At 38.8% G+C, this 23173-nt stretch overlaps 1 protein-coding gene across 1 annotated transcript; it reads right to left on the bottom strand.

Moving 5' to 3' along the window:
• Window positions 1–1273: 1273 nt before the first annotated feature.
• Window positions 1274–22966, bottom strand: aadac (arylacetamide deacetylase). Its single transcript, XM_003218184.4, has 5 exons — window positions 22604–22966; window positions 5622–5844; window positions 4344–4413; window positions 3646–3817; window positions 1274–2215 (listed from the first exon to the last, which is right to left on the bottom strand). The coding sequence occupies exons 1-5, from the start codon at window positions 22739–22741 to the stop codon at window positions 1607–1609; spliced, it is 1212 nt and encodes a 403-aa protein (XP_003218232.1). The 5' UTR covers window positions 22742–22966; the 3' UTR covers window positions 1274–1606.
• Window positions 22967–23173: the final 207 nt, after the last annotated feature.

The following is a 23173-nucleotide window of genomic DNA, read 5'->3' as shown; positions in this document are numbered from 1 at the left end:
TAATGTCAGACTATAGTTCTTTTTTGCTCTGTCCTTTTGTATTCACAGATATTTTAAAAGGGAATATGATCTTGCTAATGTGCTGGGACAGGGTTAAGTTGAGACTTCTCACTGTTTGGGGGAATGATTTTCTAGTGCCAAAAAGTGCATCTTTATTTTCTGTTTCTCTATTTATTTTGGTGTGCAGTGGTTTTGAAATGTTGTGTAAGCTGGCTGTGCACATGTCATAAAGCACATGTGCATATTACAGATCCAGTATACAATGTTAGGATGAGGAAGAGCTTTCCAATGGACCAGAGATAAGGAACATGTGGCCCATTAAGGTCATTGTTGGGCCACAGAAGGTCCTCACAACCTTTCTTTGGGGGGAAAAGCTTTGATTGTTTTCATTTAAAATACATCTGCCATCTAGAGTTGTGGGAACATTATCACCACATCACCCTCAGGTTGTTCTAATTTATTTTTTGCTTTTAAGAAAGACCTAACATAAGCATACAACAATGCTGGGGTGGAGTCAAAAACATAGCAAAATTGTCCCCACATGTATCAAAAAGGTACTTACTAGACATTGGGATGTCATGCTGTTTGTGATATATATATATATATATATATATATATATATATATATATATATATATATACACACACATAATCACATTGGTTTGTTTGATCATTGTGAATGTTGGTAAGCCCTTCCTACCTCTGCAACAACCAAAACACCATCACCACCAGATTCATTATATTGTTGTGATAGAAACCCAAGCAGATATTCTATTGCTGGTGGAGAGCAGAAAGGAATGGAAGAACATCTGTCTATGTTCCAGTCATCAGAGGTAAACTAACAACATCATTTGCAGAGGGTCATTGAGATTTGAGTGAAATATATCCTTGGTTTTGTGTCTGGCATCTACTTTTCTGACTCCTTCACTCTCCAATAGAATGGATATAGGAAGTGTGGTTGGGGAGGTAGTTATCACAAGAACTTGGTGAATCCTGGGGTTATGACAGGAAAGTCATAGCAAAGTTCTGCATGCACAGTTCTTACACTTCAGATGCTTGTGTAGGCTTGGTTAATATAGTTTGGGAATGAAACTCTGTAGCTGTCATCAAGTAATGCTGGCTACGGTTGACAGGAGTTGAAGACCAATACCTCTAGTGGTCAACATTTCCTCACAACTGTAACAGAGTCAAAATACCACTATCTCCTAGGCAAGCCAGAATAACACAGAAGCCCAGTGTAACTAGAAATATAGAATTTCCAGAATTCTTGAAGTCACTGACAGAAAAAAGTTTTATTCCCATTTTTCTCCACAAGCTTTCACATCTCTAAACACAGCAAGTTCACACTAAAAGGTTTGATAGGGATTTTTTAATTTTAAATTAAAAACAGTTTGATGAAGGAGCAAAAAAAAACAAAATTATCTCTGTCTTGTCAAAAGAGAGGGTGGAAATGATTCTATATCAATTACAATATCCAAAGAATTATCATATCAAAACAATTCACTGAAAAGAGAAATTTGTTCCTTGAAGAAGAAAAGAACAGTATAAAACAAAGCCTGAGTGAATCAGAGCCCAAAGAGCCATTCTATTCACAGACATGTTTCCTTCATAAGTTCTTATTTAGCCACTCAATGTAGTTGTTGACTGCTATCTGTCCCCCATTTAGAAATAATGGGCCTGAATTCATCAATAGCATTCCATGAATAGCACCTTCAAGGTGTTCATGTATCACTGGAACTCCTACTTTTCTAAGGCGTGAGACATACATGAGTCCGTCATCCCTCAAGACATCATGTTGACATGTGATAACATATGTCAGGGGCAATCCACGCAACTTGACATCATCAACCAACAGAGGTGCTGCTCTTGGATCAAAGAACCCTGGATATTTCTGTCCAAACTTTGATTTTCCAGGTACTGGGCTGGTATAAACATGGTCTCTTTTAAACCTTTCAGGTAGCCACTCACTCCAGTTTACAAACTTAAATAAATGACTAAATTCTGGAGGAACATATTGGTTGGTTTCTATGGCTTCCATTAGAGAGAGGTCAGTGGTAAAGTATTCACTCCAGAATCTGAGCATTAATGATTTAGGCAGAATTGGCATGTTTTTATTGTCTTGATAGGAGGGCAAATTCATATCAATGGTCTGAAGAGCAGGGTAGATTAAAACTTGGATCTTCAGTTTAACTTTGACATCAGGATCATCTAGAAGCTATAACAATTTAGAAAGAAAAGAGACGTGATTCTCATATTCTTTTTCCAAAACAATGAATTTATCTAGACAGAAAATAGTTTATATTTTACAGTAATATGCAGAAAAGAGAATTAGGAATTGCAGGGTAATAGGTTTCCTGCTTCTGCTATTCAAGCCTGTACAAATAGGTCCAGTGTATACATTTGTTTAAGGGATTCTTTGTTTAAGGACTTCTAGATAAGGATACTAACAGTTGTAAGGCACAGTAAATTGTATTAAAAATAGTAAGGCATTCTATTTTTCCTCTTATTTCCTAATGGATTTTCTCTTGTAAAAAAAGAAGAGATGGAGGAAGTAGTAGGGGCATGGCATCATCTGGACATGAGCATACCTGCTTAATGAATAAAACAGATTGATTGCATCATAAAGTTTTACCTGAAAACACTATTTTTCCATAGGAAGCATGGTCCAAGATACTCAATATTCTTATTTCCATAATACATCTTATGCTAAGGCAGTTCTAAAATTCAGAAATCTCCAAATCCAAGCTGTTGCTCATCATAAATAATGAAGTAACAAAATCTTTAACCAAATAAATTCAGTAGCATTTATTCACCAGTAAACATACTTAGGTAAATAAACTCATACTACTGCTAGAGCACATCTAGTCTTACTTACCCTATCTATCATTGCTTCCCTTATGCAGTATGAGGCAACCTGGAAAGAAGTTCCTGTCCATGTGGAAACTTTCCATGCAAGTACTGATTCTGGAAAATCAGGATTCTTCCTTGTGTGTAGATTTTGCAAATGAACAGGAATGTTTCTTCTTTTATCATTTTGCTTTCCACACAGGGAAAGCCACAATGGATGGGCAAGTTTAGGCACTCACTGTTTCCATGGGGATCAAAGGAGAATAATCTATAATGCTTTTCCTAATGTTCTTTGCTCTGATGCCTTTAAGCATAAGACAAGAGTCAACAAGCTAATGGTGGTAAATATAATAGAATTAGAGCATTTTATATTTCCAAATCCACACAAACATCTGCTATATACAGTAGCTACACAGACCACCTACACTGCCATATAATCCAGTTCAAAGCAGATAATCTGGATTCAGAAACTAGATTATATGGCAGTTTAGATCCACCTCAAAATTCTTAGTCAGACTGTCCTATGAGCACAGATTGTGGGAATTGCAGTCTTAAAAATGGGTACTAATCCAAGTTTGCAAATCACTAGATCATGAAATGGAACAATGCATGGAAGAAAGGCAGCTCTTCCTTTATTTCAACAACTCACTTTATATCAGATTCTTCCAACATGCTTGTGTACCTCAAAATACTTTTGCAGAGGATTCTTAGGTTGTATAGAAAGGAACCACAACTTTAATTTGTTGAAGAAGGAACTATCCATTTTGGGACCATTACTATCAAATATATATTATTCACCTGCTGTGTTACAGCTGCAGCCAAGTTGCCTCCTGCGCTGTCTCCTGAAATGCATACTCTTTCTGGATCTACTTTGTGCTCTTCAAGAACACTCCTTTGCAGGAAGTACTTTGTCACTGCATATACATCTTCAAACTGAACCGGAAAATGATATTTTGGCGCCAATCTGTACCTTTGTGGAATAAGTCCAAAAGGAAGAAAAAAATTATACATTTGCCATTTATAAAGAGAGAGAGAGAGAGAGAGAGAGAGAGAGAGAGAGAGAGAGAGAGAGAGAGAGAGAGAGATTTCACTTTTTAATTTCCTTTTTCACTCCTGTACCTTTAACCCCATCAAACTTGGAGGGTTGACTGAATTTGTAAATCCTGTTCTGTTTCTCGGCACAAATCAATGTCGTGGACATGAATGAATAAATAAACAATGAAGTAAATACATATTCTCATGGAATGACATAATATATAGAAGCCTATTATTGCGTTGAAACTGCTCATTTTTTTTTAAAAAAAAGTCATCATTTATATCAAAGGCAGGGTTAAATGTGGCAGAAGTCAGGGAAATCAACGTCCCCATCCATAATCCATACTGGATTATTATGTGTGCTTGTCATTCTAGGTTTTCATAATTTTAATCAGATGCACAAAGAAAACAAGAATGAATATGCATTCTCCAAAATTTCGCTTTGGAACAGCCTTCCTTACTCAATTGATATGACGACAGCATTTAATCTTTCAGACGTCCATCTTGACAGGAGGTCGTAAGAACTCATGGCTGCAACAAAATAAATGACGAAGCATATTTTATTGCTCTTACAAAACAAATGGATACAGTTTCCTATTTCTCTTAGCAGTGACTTTTTGAGCATTTTCTATGAATCTCTACAGTTCAGTGATTCCTTGGTAACAGAAAACAACCACTGCACAAATTGCTTTATCTAAAAGGTGGAACTATATCAACCATGTCTAAGTGTCTTGACTGCAATCCAAGAAATAATCTTAAATGACATCTCCCCCATTCCTTTATTTTATACTTTGGATATGTGCCTTGTAATTTTAAAATATTATATACGCTGGGTGACATCTTTTCATCTCTGAGTACCACAAAAGATTACAGTCTCATACATGTATATTCATATAATTATGCATGCAAAAGAAAACCCTTAATATGCATCATGCTTTGTGGTTTGTGCAATCAACATCTGGATCTCAAAGAGGTTTTTCTTTGTACACATCTGCACAGCAAAACCATTTTCTTTAATACCTGTTTGAAGTTGCAATAAATGGTAAATGAGAAGGTAACAAATTGCTCAAAAGACTCAAAGTTGAAAGGTTTAATGGTGCAGCTCTATATTAATTTAGGAATGTAATTTTTCACTAAGTTTTTTTCTTGAAGAAAACAATTGGTAATTTTAATAATTTTCTTCCAATGTGAAAAAGTCTTCAACAAGAGAGTTTTTGAAATCTATTTGCAATTCAGAACTTAGTATGGAGAAGATTTGCACAGAAAACATCATTTTCTGCATGGAACTGTTATTTCCTTTTTTGAAAAAAAAAGTGGTTTAATTTTGTGTAGCATAAGTCTCAAACTGTGAAGATTCTCACCAGGGTATGCCAATACTTTAAAAATATGTTTCTTCACCATTCTGTGAATATTTTAAAAAAGAATATTTTCCTCTCTACAGGGCTTCCACTTTATCCTACTTAGAAAATGTTTTGCTATCTGAGAAGAAGAAATGAATGGTTGCAATCTACAGAACTACAAAAATGACCAGTGTGCCAGGTGAATTCACAAATGGGCAGGTGTTTTCACCACACTAGGTCTCTCCATCCAACCTGCAGTTTACTTGACTATTATCTCCAGTCAATAAACGGTGATAGTTGGGTATTAGGAGATAAATAATTTTTAAATAACTGCACCCAGTCAATATTTTTAATTCAAGATCCATACTAACAAGAGAAAAAAGAGGTCTTTCTGCTTACCTGTCCCTCCAAGACACCATCCACCTCCATGGATAAAAATTACTGCCCTTTTCAAGGAGTCTGGCTTCTCTTTAGGGACATAAAGACGAACTGGAACATCATTCATTTTTGTGTCTGTTACAGTGACCTTTTCATCTGATACTGGTGCTGCATATTCTAAATATGTAAGCATCATCATTGTTTCCATGTAATGTGCAAGACCCAGTTTCTCAGCAATGCCAGCCTGGAAAACAAAGGGAATATTTATGTCCAAGTTTTTTTTTGTAAAGCTTCAATGGCATAATGGTTCACATTCACCAGTGCTCCTTTCCTTTATTTCAAGTTTGATGCCAAAAATTCAACAGACATGCTATCTTCATCATCATCATCATCATCATCATCATCAATCCTTTAGGCTTTACAAACTCCCACAGCAAAACCTCCTGAGCTTCTGCTGCAGATTTGTTTTGCATGAAAGAGAACTAGAGATTTATGGTTCTGTGAAATATATTGAATGTACAGTAGAGTCTGTTAATGTGGGATTTGTGTATTGGTGGTGTTTAAATGAAATTTGTGTCTTGCCTCTATTGCATACTGATTGCATCATCCAGAGTGTACTATAGTCTGGAAAGACTTAATTACTAAGAAGCTGTGATGACCTTGATGTGTGATGAGTGTCCAGACACAAGTGTGTGCATTGCTGATTGCATCAGTTCAGTTCTGAATTGAGTAGAGTTCTGTCTGCCTAGAGTGAGAGTCAAGTCCTGTGTTGGTCCATTGTCTTCAAGTCTGTTTGTCTTGATTATTACTGCTTATAGTAAAACTTTGTATATAGTTTTACCAACGTCTCGGATGTCACTTCGTTCTGCATTCCACTGATTCCATCCAACTTACTGTTGCGCTGCAAATTACTCTGACAGAGTCTCACTTATCCAACATAAACGAGCCAGCAGAACGCTGGATAAACGAAAATATTGGATGATAAGGAGGGATTAAGGAAAAGCCTATTAAATGTCATTATATTATGATTTTACAAATTTAGCATCAAAACATCATGTTTTACAACAAATTGACAGAAAACGCAACTGAATACACGATAACATTATGTAGTAATTACTGTATTTACAAATTTATTACCAAAACATTGCAACGTATTGAAAACATTGACTACAAAAACATTGGCTACTAACAAATCGACTACAAATAAAGATAGAATTGCATAAAATGAACTTGCAGTAACAACATTATTGTAAGTTAAATCCGTAAAAAGTTCAGTCCTTGCTGCCTAGAGAAACAGCTGTGGATCCAGGCAGGAGGCAGACTGTGTTGGATAATCCAGAATGTTGGATAAGCGAAGGTTGGATAAATGAGACTCTACTGTAATATTGGAGGTACAGCATTTGAACTCTGGGGTTTACATAAGACCTGCCTGAGAGATAAAATCTTTGCCTAAATCCAGTTGTTCATCCCAACTAGAGTGGACCCATTGCATCAGTGGAAAATTAGCCCCACAACACTTATGTAATTTCCACTCATTCACTGGATTTCTTGGAGTAGATTATAAGCATTGAATTTAGAACTATGTAATTAAATATAAGAGTTCACATGTATTGAATTAGCGTGAAGAAACCTAGACAACTAATGTGACACCAAGTTAATACTTATTAGGATAGATTTGATTGGATTTGCCTGGAATTTCATGGAAATTGGCAAGGATCAGATATCAGATTTAATCAATATATTAACTGGTGATTGAAGATATGTACACAGAATTCCTTGTGCTGGGCTATTATCCGGGTGGAGACAAAAAGGGGGTGCTAAACAGAGAATAGTCCATTTTAAGAGAGGGATTTGAAGGAGTAAAATAATTTCCACCTGTGTTTCTGTTATTCCCCCGACTCATGTTGCTGTCTTGGAAACAACCCTCGTTTATGAAATGCGAAGTGGGGAGGGGGAATAACCAGCAAAAATGGGGAAAATGGTTTTACTCCTTGAACACCCCCCCCCCCCCCGGCAACAAATGGACTATCCTTCTCTGTCTAGCACCCACTTTTGGCCTCTTCCCGAATAACGAAACAATACTGAATTCCTTTATCTCCTTTTTCCTTCCTTTTCTTCCCTATCTATTTGGATGATTGTTTGATTCCTCCCTCCTTCCCTGTGTTAAGCAGAAGAAGCAAACAATCATCCAAATAGATGCCATTATTCCTTAAAGAAAAAAGCGTTTCCAAAAATAAGCAGTAAACGTCTGAAATCTATCCCCTCTTTCTGTCTCTATTCTTTCGATCAAATACAAATCTCCAACTTATTTCTGTCCTGTGGGCTACTCTGCATCTCACTGTTGTTTTTTTGGTGGGGGAAATGAGGATATTGTCCCTGCCAAATAAGAATACTGTCCTCTTTCATGGAATTTTTCTTTGATCTCCCCTTTTTAGTACTGTAGTAAAGTTCCAGTTAGAAAACGAAAAGAGGCAGACAAAGTTACCAAGGGAACACAGCAATATGAGTTCTCAGTGGGAATACTTTTGTATGTCTTACTCTCTGAAAGGTGAAAAATTTGAAGACTCAAGGAACATTTAATGTGGGGAGGAGAATTAATATTTGGGGAGACAGTGCCTTCATTCCATTACTGTAATTATACATCTGGTTTTTTCTCTCCATTATTTGCCAACTTCTTCTGGCTCCCAGCATCTCCCAGTCATTATAGAACATGGAAGGTCATTGGCTGCTGGTTGCAAGGTGCAAGGAATTCTATGCAAAATAGTGTCACATCTTTTGTTAAGGTCTTACTACGTTAAGATGTTACTGGGGAGATGCAGCTCAGTTGCAGCTGGGCATCCTCAAGGAGTTAGACAAAGCTCCAAGCCCTACCCAGTTAGAGGCACTATCAGTAACCTTTCACTTGTGAAGACATCCCAATATGCCCAGACCACTAGCTTCAATCAGCATTTCAAAAACACAATGGCTAAATGTTGAGAAAACATTTTCCCACCATAAATCTCACAGCCTTTCCCTGCAGCTTAATCCCCCCCCCCTTCCTAGTGCAGAAAGGGGGTAAAAAGATGACCAAAACATAGCCATGAGTCATCAGGTAATTCATCCAAACTGCCATGCCTCTTGGAGAGAAGAAAATTAAATGTGCTTCTAGCCTTTCTTAAAGAGTTTCTTTTTAGTGTAATATTTATGTTCTCAGCAACTCATTAAAATATAATCCAGGTGCCAAAAATAAGACCCCTGTTTCTAACTCCTAAAACATAGTCTGGATGATTTGGGACATGAATATAGAACTCAAAGATGCCTGTATGTATAGTGGGTAAACAACACACATCTCTAAATTTCTATTCTGGCAGTATTGCTTGTCTGCTGGAAAACTGAAGCTAGCCTAATGCATTGTTACATAATTTATATTTCTTACACGCATGTGTGCTGTGTTGCCCCTGCAAGGGTTGAAGTCAAGTCACCACCAATATTTTCTGTAAGGATTTAATTCCTCTATGAATGGTATGTGCTTGTTCTTCCTGTGAATATCTGTCATTCTGTTGTCTATTTTATGCTCAAAGATAACTCTTACATAACTTGCCGCATAACATGAGACACTGTGCCACGGAATGTCAGCTGCCAGGGTCAACAAGGAGGCAGAAGAGAATTGTTGTGTTTTCATTCCATTTGCGGACAGCCCAGGAACATCTGATTAGCCATTTGTGGGAAAAGAGCACCAGACTAAATTGACCTTGGGGCAGACCCATTAGAATACTTGTAATATTGTCTTAGCAATTCTGGCCAGTATCTAGCATCATTCCACTAACTCTACAATAGTTTACAAAAACAAAAACAAGCCTATTTGTACAAGCACAAAAAGTATTACTGCTTTGGAAGGTGGAGAAACCTACTAACTGCCACCAGTGCACTTTTACCCTGCACTGACTTTTGCTGGATTTAGCCTTCCATTAAGCTTAATATCGATCCCTCTACAGATCTGGCTGACACTTTTTTAAAGAAGTGATTAATGTTAATATACAGGCAATCCTCAAGTTACAAACATCCACCTTATAAATTACTCATAATTAAGAATGAGTGTGAGACAACAAGATGTGAGAGAAATCTACCCCTAGGAAGAAAAAATCACCCCTGAAAGAGTCATCTTGGGGAAAAGGTGTCTCTACCAATCCTTGCTTCCCCAACCAGCTAATTTTTTCAAAATCCAATTATCACAGGCAGGGCTGGCCCCACCATGGAGGCCACGTGAGGCAGCCGCCTCGGGCGCAGGTCCCTGGGGGGCGCCGTCAGGCTTCCCCCACCCCAGCGGGGACCATGGGCTCGCTTGCCAGTGAACAGGAAGGCCTGTTCGGCGACGAGCGAGCTCCACATGGCCGCTGCCGGCTGGGCAAGGCCAGCCAGGCCAGGGCGCACTGGGCAGGAGGCGGGGCACTGTCAGGGCGGTGCCCTGCCTCCCTCCCAGCGTGCCCTGGCCTCGCCTCCCACGCTGACAGTGCCCCACCTCCCGCCCAGTTCGCCCTGGCCTGGCTGGCCTTGAGGGACCTCCGCTGCAGTCTGGTCAGCTGGAAAAGGTCAGACGGGCGAGGGTAAGTAGCGTGGGAGGCGGGGGTGGGGAAAAGCACCCCCCCCACCGGCACCGCGGGAGGCGTGGCCATGTGCCGCAGGAGGAACATGGCCACACTTCCCGTGGCGCCGGCGGGCCCCGCCTCCTGCGCCCTGACCCCACCTCCCGCGCTGCTCGCCCTGCCCCCGTCTCCCATGCTGCATGAAAGGCGGGGCCCGCCGGCGCCATGGGAAGTGTGGCCATGTGCCTCCTGCGGCACATGGCCACGCCTCCCGTGGTGCCGGGGGGGGGGCTTTTCCCCACTTAATATTTAAAATCATCTCCGGCCGGCCCTGATCACAGGGATAGAAAGGTGAAATATTCTGAACAGGAGCATAGTCAGCAAGACAAATAACACAGGGATGTTAACCCTTCCTTATGCTATGCATAGCATATGTGTGTGAGAGAGTGTGTGCTCCATCTATAGTAAATAAATATTATTGTACAATGAATATACTCAGTATATCAATAAGGTAAAGGTAAAGGTTACCCCTGACGTTAAGTCCAGTCATTTCTGACTCTGGGGGTTGGTGCTCATCTCCATTTCTAAGCCGAAGAGCCGGCATTGTCCGTAGACACCTCCAAGGTCGTGTGGCCGGCATGACTGCATGGAGCGCCATTACCTTCCCACCGGAGCAGTACCTATTGATCTACTCACATTGGCATGTTTTCGAACTGCTAGGTTGGCAGAAGCTGGAGCTAACAGCGGGCGCTCACGCCGCTCCCGGGATTTGAACCTGGAACCTTTCGGCCTGCAAGTTCAGCAGCACAGTGCTTTAACACACTTCGCCACCAGGGCTCCTTCAGTATATCAAAGGAAAGAGATATATTGGGGAGGGAAATGTGTGCAATGACCAGCAGTCCCAGCCAGCACTGCCAAGAATGAAGAATATGGAGAGTTGCAGTCAAGCAATCTGGGGGGCTAAACAATTTCTATCCATGAAGTAAAGTAGGACCCACACAACTGCAGAGCCCATATCCACAATTTTGTTATCTCTGTTTGGGGAGAAATTGTCTTTCTAGGAATTTGCTAGGCTATCCAGGTATGATTCCCCCAAAAGTTACTATATTATTTATTTATTTCTATCTTGCTTTTTTCCTGAACTTGAGCTGAATGCAGCATAGACTTGCCTTGAGGCCCTAGAACATTTCTAAAAAGGGTATACCTCTAGGAATTTCTAGATGCTCCAAGGTGATTCTATGGTATGCTGGGGCTGGAAGTCAGGTAATTTAATGGAGTTTGGTGGTATCTGCAGTTTCAGCTAACCGTAGTCTGCTCAGGAACAAATAGTCCTGAGATATGGAGGTCTTACTGTGTATTGTTTATTAAGAATTATTGTTTATTAAGAAGCAACTATATAGCATACTAAGTGCTAAACATGAACTTAAAAACACTCAGAACATATTAGAACATTGAGTAGGAGGGTGAATTGCTTAGGGAGCAAGAAAAATCCTTTTTGGTCAACAATCTCTATTGTTTTCATTGTACACCTACAACTAAAGTATTCCTTCATAAACATATTGTAAACATGTAATAACTCTATTTTACTGACAATGTTCAATTATCTTTTTTCTTTTTTTTTCTTTTTGCATTCTTTAGTGAATCATATCATTCTATGCTGTCAGGATATATTAGTCAACCGATTGTACAAGTGATTATCTGAAAAAATGCCTGTTTCTTCACTACAAATGAGATATATATCTGGTATGTGACTTCATAGCTGTATCTCCAACACATCCTAAAACCATATTTTAACCCATGCTTTGGGGAGGATGATGGATATGGTGCAGACATGTCCAGCTATTTTCTTGTATTTTTGAAGGGATCTCCTAGGGCAGCATTTCTCAACCTGGGGGTTGGGACCCCTGGAGGGGTCGCGAGGGGGGGGGGTTCAGAGGGTCATGAAAGACCATCAGAAAATGCATATTTCTGATGGTTTTAGGACCCAAATCCCTCCAGTATTTTCTATTGGTCATGGGGATTCTGTGTGGGAAGTTTGGCCAAATTCTGTTGTTGGAGGGGTTCAAGGGGCTCTTTGATTGTAAAAGGCGAAAGATTTATATGATCTGAAAAGAAACCAGAGTATTGTAGGTGCACTATAAATCCCAGGAACTATGACTCCCAAATGGCAATGTCTATTTTCCCCAAACTCCACCAGTGTTCAAATCTGGGCATATTGAGTATTCATGCCAAGTTTGGTCCAGATCCATCATTGTTTGGAATCCACAGTGCTCTCTGAGTGTAGGTGAACTACAACTCTAAAACTCAAGGTCAGTGCCCACCAAACCCTTTCAGTATTTTATGTTGGTCATGGGTGTTCTGTGTGCCAAGTTTGGTTCAATTCTATTGTTCATGGAATTCAGAATGCTCTTTGTTTGTGGGTTAACTATAAATCCCAGCAACTACAACTCTCAAATGACAAAATCAACCCACCCCACAACCCCACCAGTATTCAAATTTGGGTATATTGGGTATTTGTGCCAAGTTTGGTCGAGTGAATGAAAATACATCCTGCATATCAGATATTTACGTTACGATTCATAACAGTAGCAAAATGGCAGTTATGAAGTAGCAATGAAAATAATTTTATGGTTGGGGTCACTACAACATGAGGAACTGTATTAAGGAGTCACAGCATTAGGAAAGCTGATTCTTTAAGATGTTTCAGCAGATGGCATCTTCACATCAAGTCCAGCTATAGAAAATAGTTGGAAGTGTCTCTGCTGCTGCCTCTGCTCTGAAACAAGATGGAAATGCCATCATTGGAGTAGGAGGAGGTGCTGTGGTTGGTATTTGTTTGCTAAAGAATTCTGACTTCCTCAACAACCTCCCAAAATGAGTTTTGATTGGATTTATCATTACTAACATGATGCTGGGCTACATAAACCTATGTACACCTAGACATAATAATTATATTTGTTTATTTGTTTATTTCCTGCCTCTCCTCATGGCTCGAGGCAGAATATAACATGATTGTACGTACCACTGTACCACAAGTATAAGCGGGCTATTTGTAAAATTTGAAATGAACAGTTTCCTGCTCTTCTGTCTCTCCTCTCCCTCTTCCCTCCCCAACACTATTGGCTGGCAGTTGATCTACTCAAACATTAGAATGAAAATTAAATGAGCTGTCCAAGGTACTGATAGGGTTTAATATATTGGATTAAAATGTGCAGCAGATTCACCACTCCTCTGACTTGGAAGCTAGCATAATTGAGCCCCACAGCCCTGCAGCATCCATGAATTGGCTTGTGCAAATGTCTTTACTATGTGTAAATATCAAATCCTAGCAGTAATTCTGAATTCTTTTAGTGAACTGAATTGTATACCAGTACACATGATTTAGGCTTGATGAGCATGTTTCAGTCTGGCTAATTTATTGAAGGGTAGTTTCTTCAGTTTAAGTTCCTCAGTTTAGAATTTCTCAAATCACAGAGGTATTTTTAATGATTTAATTATCCTATAAATTATCTGTGAATATATGTTTTAATTATAATGCTCAGTTTTGGTCATCATTAATTTTTTATTTTGCTTTGGAAAGACTGCTACAAAAATGTAATTTACAAAATGGATTTCACATTTCACAGGCCAAAGCTTCCCTAACAACATTCCCATGGCTTCTTCCTGTCATGGCCTAATATTACACTGCATCTATGGCTTTGTTGCGCATCAACAACAGCTACTATATAAAGGACCTCATCAGACTCAGGGTTCCCTCCATTTCCACACACTTTAAAATAATTTTAAAGACAGAGTCCCATGGAGCCCATCACATGATGCAAAACTACTTCTGCCAGTTGCCTGTGGGATTCTGTCTTTAAAATATGTTTAAACTATTTCAAAAATAGTTTTTTTGGAGTCGGGAAACATCATCTTCAGAGCTCCCAATTCATGTAGAAATGGCTAAAGGCTCTTATTTTAATGTGGGATGGGAACTGTCATATGCCTCCCATTTTAAACCATTGTAGTGACATTAAAGAGTGAGTGTTACTGTGTGCATTATCAAAATGTGTCTCAATGCTCCTTTTCTTGCCATTAATCCTCTTGTGTAAAGCTTTTATGGTAATTTTTGTTAAATAATTTATTTTTCAGGAATTGTACAATTTCAATATATGATCAGTTTAATATAGCTGTATTCCCCTTCCCCCTTTGTTTTTAGATCTAGATTTTTAACTTTTGCAATTCTGCCCCCCCCCTTTTTTTTTTTAAAGAAAGCAGTATGGGTGGAAAATACTTGCCCATGTGATAGCTCAGAAAGTGGAACATTTCTGTAGAAACTGACAAAGTACATCACATGTGATGGCAGCCAATGAATTATCAATTTTTCTTTAAAAATGGAAAGGCTTTAAGTGCTATGGTAAGAAAACTATTCCACCCGCTTTATGCTCCTAGTGGGATGAAGTTCTTAAGCAAATTCAGAAAGATTTATTGTCTCCCCTCCCCGATCCATTTGAGACCTACAAGCAAACAGAAATTTCTGAAATCCAGGCAGGCAATTAATGCACAGCCTGAAGGAGAGCCCTCAGTTATGAAGAAATGCTTAACAGCATGAAGCAGCAACAACAACAAATGAAATGGTGCCAGCAAGCAGTAAGGGTGTGTAGATCAGTAGGAGACCATGACTGTCAGGAGGTTTAGAGATGAGCCAAGGAGCAATTAGGGAAGTTAGCAGAAAAAAGAATTTACTATACATATTCCTAAACAGTGTTTCTTAGTCCTTAACCCATGCATCCATTTCATAAGTACAAATATAAATATCTCATTCTCCTTTCAATCTGTCTTGCCCAGTAATTTTATCTGGGATGCAAAATAGCATGATTAAATGCAGATTAAACCATTTGTAAATTTAGAATCTATTTGGTGTTGAGAAACAAAGTATCAGATTTGTTGGGGGAACATTAAGTGGGCTGCATAATGGGTGCACAGTGGTACCATGCAGAGGTAAGGAACTCCACACTATAGCATACTATGCAGCATAGATTGATGGAACAAGTAATGTACAAAATTCCCATTTTCTAAAGAAAATGAAATTCTAAAATATAATGTGTTTCTTTCAAACTATAAAGACCTGCACTGGAATCCTGATTGTATGCTCAAGGGAACATAGTCCACTGTCTAAGAATCACCATTCCAAAACAATGAAATGGGGAGAAATGACTCAGAGAGAGAAGTGAAGAACATTATCACACTATTATCACTGACCGTTTTTAAGTCTTTAATAGATAATTATTAATGAATGCATGGAGGTTCTTGCAAAGCACATGGTCTGAGTCCTTCACTAATAATTTGCCTCTGGTAGAAGCAATTCAATTTCTTATGGAATATGCTTGTTTGATCCCAAGTTGCCATAATAAAAGGATTGTGTAGTTTTAAAATATAGCTTAAAGTGTATTTCTATTTAATTTTAATTTGATTTTATTTGTTATGCTTCATAACATAAAATATGTATTTGTTTTTAATTTTTATATTCATAATTGATATGCATTTGCTGTGTTTTTAATTTGTATTGTGTCATGTTTGCTGTTAGCCACCTTGAGTCCCTGTATCAGAAGAAAGAAGATTAAAAATAAAATTAAAATAATAATTAGCTAATCTATCCACCAGATTTAGTAAGCAGACTCAAGTCTGACTCTGGTAAAGGCTGCTTAGCCATTCTCCCAACTGTTCCTTCTGACCTGAGCTATCTCCTAGTAGTTGTCTCTACACTTGTGCATATTTTCTGTGGATGTGATAATAGCAGTTGTGGAAAGTAAACATAAGTAAAAGATGACGAAGGGTTGATCCCCATGTATGATTTCACAGCTGTGTATAGAAAGAAGTACTCCTAGATACTGAGATCCCTAGTGTCACTTGCTTTCTGTATGTTGTCCTGACCAGTTTTTTTATTGTGAACATATTATAGTTCACAATATGTAGCCTGTGTTGTCTAGTAGCCTATGTGTTGTCTTTTAGGGAATAACCACATTCAGTTCATTGTAATAAGCTACATGGTAAGTCACTAGCACAGTGGTTCTCAACCTGGGGTCCCCAGATGTTTTGGGCCTACAACACCCAGAAATCCAAGCCAGTTTACCAGCTGTTAAGATTTCTGGGAGTTGAAGGCCAAAAACATCTGGGGACCCACAGGTTGAGAACCACTGCATTAGAGGTACAGAAGCCCTCTACATATTATGCTGTTGCACAATTGCCCATCCAGCCAAAGTCATGTCCATGCACTCCAAGGTACAGAGTCACCAGTGACAGAAGAGGATCAAGAATTATTTCCAAACTATACACCTGCACTTACACAGAGATGGCATCCTCATACAGTTTCCTAAACTGAACTTCAGAATCATTAATCCATATAATCTCTTCAGTTTATTAGCCCTCATTTATTATATCACCCAAGTGTTATCACAGCTGGCATACCCAAATCCAAAACAAATATAGGGCAGAAAGGAAAATAGTAGTAGTAACTTTAACTCTATTTGTACCCCACCTTACTCTAAGCTTGGGACTCACTACTGCCGTTCTGTAGATCTACTGCCAATAGATCTTATAATTTTTGGGATTCACATATATTGTTAAAAGCTGAACATAACCTAAATTTTCAGCAGTGCTGTAACATAAGGGTTTTTGAGGCAATATAGATCAGAGCATTGGTAAACGACATTTTCTGTGACCTTTCGGTTGTGGGGCACACTGTCTGTCAGAAACAGGTTTTTTGAGAGATGTACAGAAATTGCCTGAAAGTGCAATCCTTGAGCAAATAATTCATTTCATTGGTGTTTTAGAACAAACAACAGTTTAACTGTATCTTGCAGTGTTTTGTTATGGAAGCGCAAGTTGCTAAAATCTCATGTGTATGCAGGAACTGACACATGATTAGAACTTGGGAGTAGCAAAATACATGTAACAACATGTTGCTTTGGGTGCTTTGAAAAGTAATGTAGCAACTGATAGTATCACTATTTTTCTCCATGAAACAAGTTGCATTTACTCAATACTTCTCAATACTGTTTTGAGAACTATTTCAGCTTTCAAATCATTTTCTTACTTCTTCAAATGGATTCCACCCCACAAAAGAACTAAAAATTAAGTAGGGGGTAACCAGCTATGAAGTAAAAAAATCAAGTCAAAAGTAATGCCAATGCATAACAGAATAACAAGTAACATTTTACAATAACAATCTCTTTTAAAAAGTAATTTTCCAAGAAAATGTATTTTGGTTGGGAGGGGAAGCATGTGGGTATCCATTTATGAAATTCTTAATCCATATTGCATTTGTTATCATTCAAAAGAACAATCCAATGCAGATGGGACCGAAATGCCATTAAACAGAAGTGAAAAACATGCCATTCACCCATACCATAACTTCCATTATCCATCATCACTGGTTATATCACGTAGGGATGACTGTAGGTGGTAGATGTTTGTAGATGGTCTATGTTTCACAGGCATACAACATCTGCACTGACAATAGCTTTATAAATAACCATCTTGACATCCCTACAAATGTTCCAATCCTCAAACACTTTCTGCTCCATTCCAAAAAATGCATTTACAAAACTCAGATGGTGCAAATCTCTTTGGAGGACATGAACCAGCATTCTGGAAAAAGCGAAGACCACCAGCATTGAAGCGATGATCCTTCGCCATCAACTTCACTGAACTGCACACTATCTTCCAAAGCAATTACTTTACTATCAGCTCAAGAATTGAAAACCTTAAAAATGTGACATAAACTCTGAGAACTGAAGATCCCTAGCCCTTGAGTGTTCTAACAGGTCAGCTGTTACGAACACTGCTATGGATTTTGAAGAGACACAAATAGAGGGAGAAGGAGGAATAGAGAAAGTAGGAAGAAATGTGCCAAGAGAAAGTCATGTCAAGCAAACCTTTGTTAGGACTGCCTTCCATCTGGAAATCAATGTCCTCATTGTGATAGACCAGGCATGGGCAACCTTCGTCCCTCCAGGTGTTTTGGACTTCAACTCCCAGAAATCCCAGCCAGCTTACTGGCTGTAGGAATTGTGGGAGTTAAAGTCCAAAACACATGAAGGGTGAAGTTTGTCCATACCTGTGATAGACCATGTTGCTGCAGAATAGGTCTCTACAGTCACTTATGGACCCACTACCAAGACTCTACTTCTGGAAGACAATCATACTCAGTCTCAAGGGATCGCTGATGATTATAATGATGATGATGATGATGATGATGATGATGATGAAGAAATAATATATGTTGCCTGCATACCACTGAAGTAATACTGTTGCAATGTGAGAAGATGGAATCTGTACTTACTCCATAGTCCTCTGACGTGCTCTTTACCCCACAGTTTAAAGCACTGGTGGGAAATATGCAACTTTCCAGATGTTGCTGAATTTCAAGTCCTGGTATTTTCGTGATTGTTGGAATATAACTCCCAGGCTAAGACAGCTGAGAGTTATAACCCAACAACAACCTAATGCCCAGAGAATTCTGATATTGAAAGGTCAGAGAGTGAAGATCAAAGTAAGGTGGAGCTATGTGGAAGGAAAAGATATCCTCAACCAGAGAAAAGGTTTAAAGCTGCAGTTACCGAGTTCTTATCACAGGGAAAGGTAGATTAAACATTTCTAGAGCACTATAACAATATCATTAACTATTACTTTCTACGAAAAACAATCTGAAAAGTAAGGAAAAGGTTTTCACCATGTGCTTGCTCAATGATTTTTCATTATGGCTTAATGACCACTGTTTCACAAAGGCAAATATATATCCAGTATAGTGATGTGTCATACATCAATGTATGCTATAGCTGTGCAAATTTTCCATGACCGGTATAAATTGTAAGACATAGATATATGCCTGCTTGATGATAGACTGTCCAAGTAGAATTGTGATATCTGGACTGGCATGTTGTTAAAAATGCCTCCATTTTTGAATAATACAGTTCATGTTTTATCATTCCTACTCCTAGTTAAAAAGGTCCTTTACAGTAGGAATGGAAAAGTATAGCTCTAGGAGCAGGTTTTTGCAGGCATCTTCTCCCATACACCAAAAAGGGTAAAATTCTTCTATTGGACTTTAGAATTAATGCAGCTTGACTGCCACTTCAATTCCCATGGCTCAATGCTATAGAATCATGGGTGTTATATTTTACAAGGTGTATCTGCCAAAAAGTGTCTAGCCAAACTAAAAATTCCAGGATTCCATAACTCTGAGCCAAGGCAGTTAAAGCAGTATCCACTCAGATACAGATTCTAGCCAGACAATTTTCAGCCAATCAGAAGCTGCCACTGGTTTCTTGAATAGCTGTTAGTACTTTGGAATGCTTTCTCTGCTGACATCCTCTCTGGCCATTAAGAATAAACCTCTGTTTTTGCTTTCTATCCATCTGTGTCTGATTTGGCCTTCTGGAAATCTAGGCACACCAGGCTCAAATCACTCCCAAAAAAAGTGCAACTTTGGCCTAAAGCTCCTGAGGCTGGGTTTTCAAAACAGCAAGAAGGGACAATTGAAATTAATGACATGGAGACGTGACAATCAGTTTTGTTTCCCATCCAGATACCAAATGATATCTTGTGTAAACAAAACCAAGCAGCTAGCTCTTGTAATTTTTTTTAAGTTTGTAAAAACATTACAATTTCCTCAAAATTCAGTGGATGTGTTGCACTAAAGCTCTGAAATACCTTTTCACCGCAAACCACACTCTGTCCAGTTAATTCAATATGTAAAAGTAAAAGTTTATTTAGAGCAAAGTATATATATAATAAGTAAATCCAAAAAAAGAGAACCAAAGTCCCAAAAGATATTTCCAAGATAGCCAAGAGTTTAAAATCCTTTCAAACTCAGTATCAAGCATCAATCCACAGATATATCCATAAACAAGATAGCATGAATCCAAGACAGGCAATCTATGCCACACATGAACTATAAAAAGGAACAAACTTAGAAACTTGAATACATGAATTCCAAAAATGTAGGACCAAGAACTGAGAGCTGTTCACCTGAATACAACATTGCTCTCACAAAGGATTGTACCAGCAGAAACCACTTTAAAAGGCCTCAGTGCCTATCATGACATCATTCCACATGCACCTGCTTTTCTTATCCTTATCTTTAAGCCTCTGGGAGAAATGGGCCTGTCTTTGTTGCATGCCCTGCCTCCAAAGTTCCAGACACTTTAACCTGGACAAATATTTGTCTCCCACATTTCTCTCATCCTGAATTTCTGGCTGATTCTCATGAGAACTGATATTGCTTTGACCAGTCTCATGGGAACTGCCAGGAGATTCCAAAACAACTCTCTACAGGCCACGGCTATCCTCCTCAAGGCCCTCTGAATATGTTCCAGCATTCCCTTCCTCATTTTCTGAGCACTCAGAATCTGACCAGGCTGCAACAGGATAACTGAAACATTCTGAAATAATTGATAGACAAATGGTAAACAGATAGAGATACATCAAGGAAAAAGAAATGAAGGCAACTGTACAAATGCTAGACTGAATGGCTTTCAATGTAGAAAACAACCTGCTTCACTCTTAGTAAAATACTTCATCATTAAATGAGGCCTGTGGCAAAATCTTGCAATGAAAAGTGGTCCAGTTCAGGATTCAAGTTCACCAATCATGCCTTGTCCTGGAATCCATCATGCCACACCCCTCTACAATTTCCCGGTATGCTGTATTCACTATAATGGACACATAGTTGGCATGGCTGTCTGAAAACAGTGTTTTTACTTGAAAACCATGATCTTCTGGCAAACAAACCTCCCAAACAGCACAAGTTTATTTCTGCAAAGATATTTTCCTGAAACATTGGGATGTTCATTTTATCTGCACTTAGGAGATAACTGAGAAGGTTATTCATTCTACTTGCAAAAATGAAACAATCAAATATTTAGATTTGCAAATTTCTATCTCCCTCTATCACTGCTAGTTATACTGCTTCTCTTTTGTTTCTTTTGTTACATACCTCCCTATGCAAACAAAGTCTCAATGATTCTGAATCTCTACCCACAGCCTTGCCTCACTTTGAATTGTCCTTTGCTCCCTTGGTCTGCCAACTCTTTTCTGATTTCTTTGTTTTCCTTATTTTCTAAGGCTGTATTTTTATGACCTCCTGAGATATCACTAACTCGCTCTGCAGTCACATGAAAGCTGACACCCTGCCACAGCCACACATGAGACTTTAGAGTGGCTTTTCTGCACACCTCAGCAAATATTCAGAAAAGCTGCTCTCACTAGAGCAGCAGGCAAAACAGCTTATCTGTGTTCATTGCACTGGCTGAATTTAGCAAGCAAAATAAAAGGAATCATGTATACAGGAAAGAAAATACACTTTATGTTCCCCTAACTCTCTTATCATCTTAGGACGGTGATTCACTGCAGGCATTGTGTCTATTAGTGTAGTGAAAAAATAAAATTCAGTGGCAACAAGTTGAGTAACTACTACATTGTTATTGTGCACCTTGAAGTTGCTTTTGAGCTATGGTGATTTTCTAATGGCTCTATCACAGTGTTTTCTCAGCACGATTTATTCAGAAGAGGTTTGCCATTGCTCTCCTCTGAGGCTGAGAGAGTGTGACTTGCCCAAGGTTACTTAGTGGGCCAAACAAGAATTCAAACCCTGCTCTCCAGAGTCATAGTCCAACACTCAAATTACTATATGACTATTTAAAAACTACCCAGTGCAAAGCCTGAAACCACAGGTGCATGTGAACAAATAAACAGACAGATCCATTAAATAAAAGTATTGAAACTGATGTCTAATTCCTATCTTGGACATAATTCCACTTACAGATCTTTAGCTGCATCCCACTTGCCTCATCTCCCTCTCACATAGAATTTCAATTAGAAATTACATTAGCACCAAGAAAAAAATCTAACCACTTTATATTTGATTAATTACTTCCAGAATTAGCCCTGGCTATTTATAGAAACATCCATGCAGCAGACTAAAAAGTATCTCGGCTATGTGAGTCATGGTAAGTAAAACCATTATCAAAGGGTGTTGTGGATTTTTCTGCCTGAGTAGTGAGCATCCCGCTCATATCTCTCAGGCAGCTCAATAAATTAAGGAGAAAACAGAATGCAGAACCTCCAAAAGCAATACATTTTATCAACTAGGTAGCTTTTCCTCCATTGGTATTCCTTTGAATAGACTGGATATTTATACCCAAAGAGAGGCTATTTATACACAGAGAGAATGCACCAGTTCTATACTATTCTACCCCCCCCCCCCCTTCCTCATCCCACCACTCCCAGTCATTCAGTATTAGAGTGCTCGGTTTCATATGCTATTAGCTCTCATTTTGCACAAACCTGATCTGCTGCATTCCCTGCCCTTGTCTTTTTTCATTGCCTAATGCACATTTTTTTAATCTGAATGATTTCAAATGCAGAGACCTGGAATAAATGAACATCTAAAACACTTACCATGTGTCCTAAGGTTCTAAAGCCAGCATCGATCAGCATCAGTTTCCAGCCTTCCTCGTTATTCTCTGGAAGCGGGTTGTAAACATAATAGGCAATCAGAACAGAAGCAATGAGGAGGCATAGTGATTTCTTTCCCATCTTTTACTATATCCTCTTTCTTCAAGACTGATTCCCATTGACTAGCCTCACACAGAGACTTAACTGAGCAAGTCAGCTGACAGCCACAAAGTTAGTCTGCTGTTACACACAGATCACGCCCAAAGGGGTCAGGTCTCCTTTGATCACTGTAAAAAAGGTTAGGCTTCTATACAGAGGCGAAATACAACAAAACAACCTGCACTGCTACGCCTTTTGCAAGCAATCTGGTTACGTACGCTGAGATTAGTCAAGTTGGCTTTACCGCGAAGGAGCTTAGGCGTCAACATCAAAGCAAAAAGAGAAAAGAAAAAAGAAGTTGTGGTCATTAGTTCTCTCGGGCAGAATCTTCAGGGCATAGCTTGTAAGGAACATTTACATAAAGCATGCAGTGTTATAGGTTACCAGCAGCAAAAGTTAGACCATGACCATATA

This window comes from Anolis carolinensis, chromosome 3, assembly GCF_035594765.1.
Source record: "Anolis carolinensis isolate JA03-04 chromosome 3, rAnoCar3.1.pri, whole genome shotgun sequence".
NCBI lineage: Eukaryota > Metazoa > Chordata > Lepidosauria > Squamata > Dactyloidae > Anolis > Anolis carolinensis.
The sequence above is the reverse complement of the archived record's forward strand: the minus strand, read 5'-3'. Positions and strand labels throughout refer to the sequence as shown.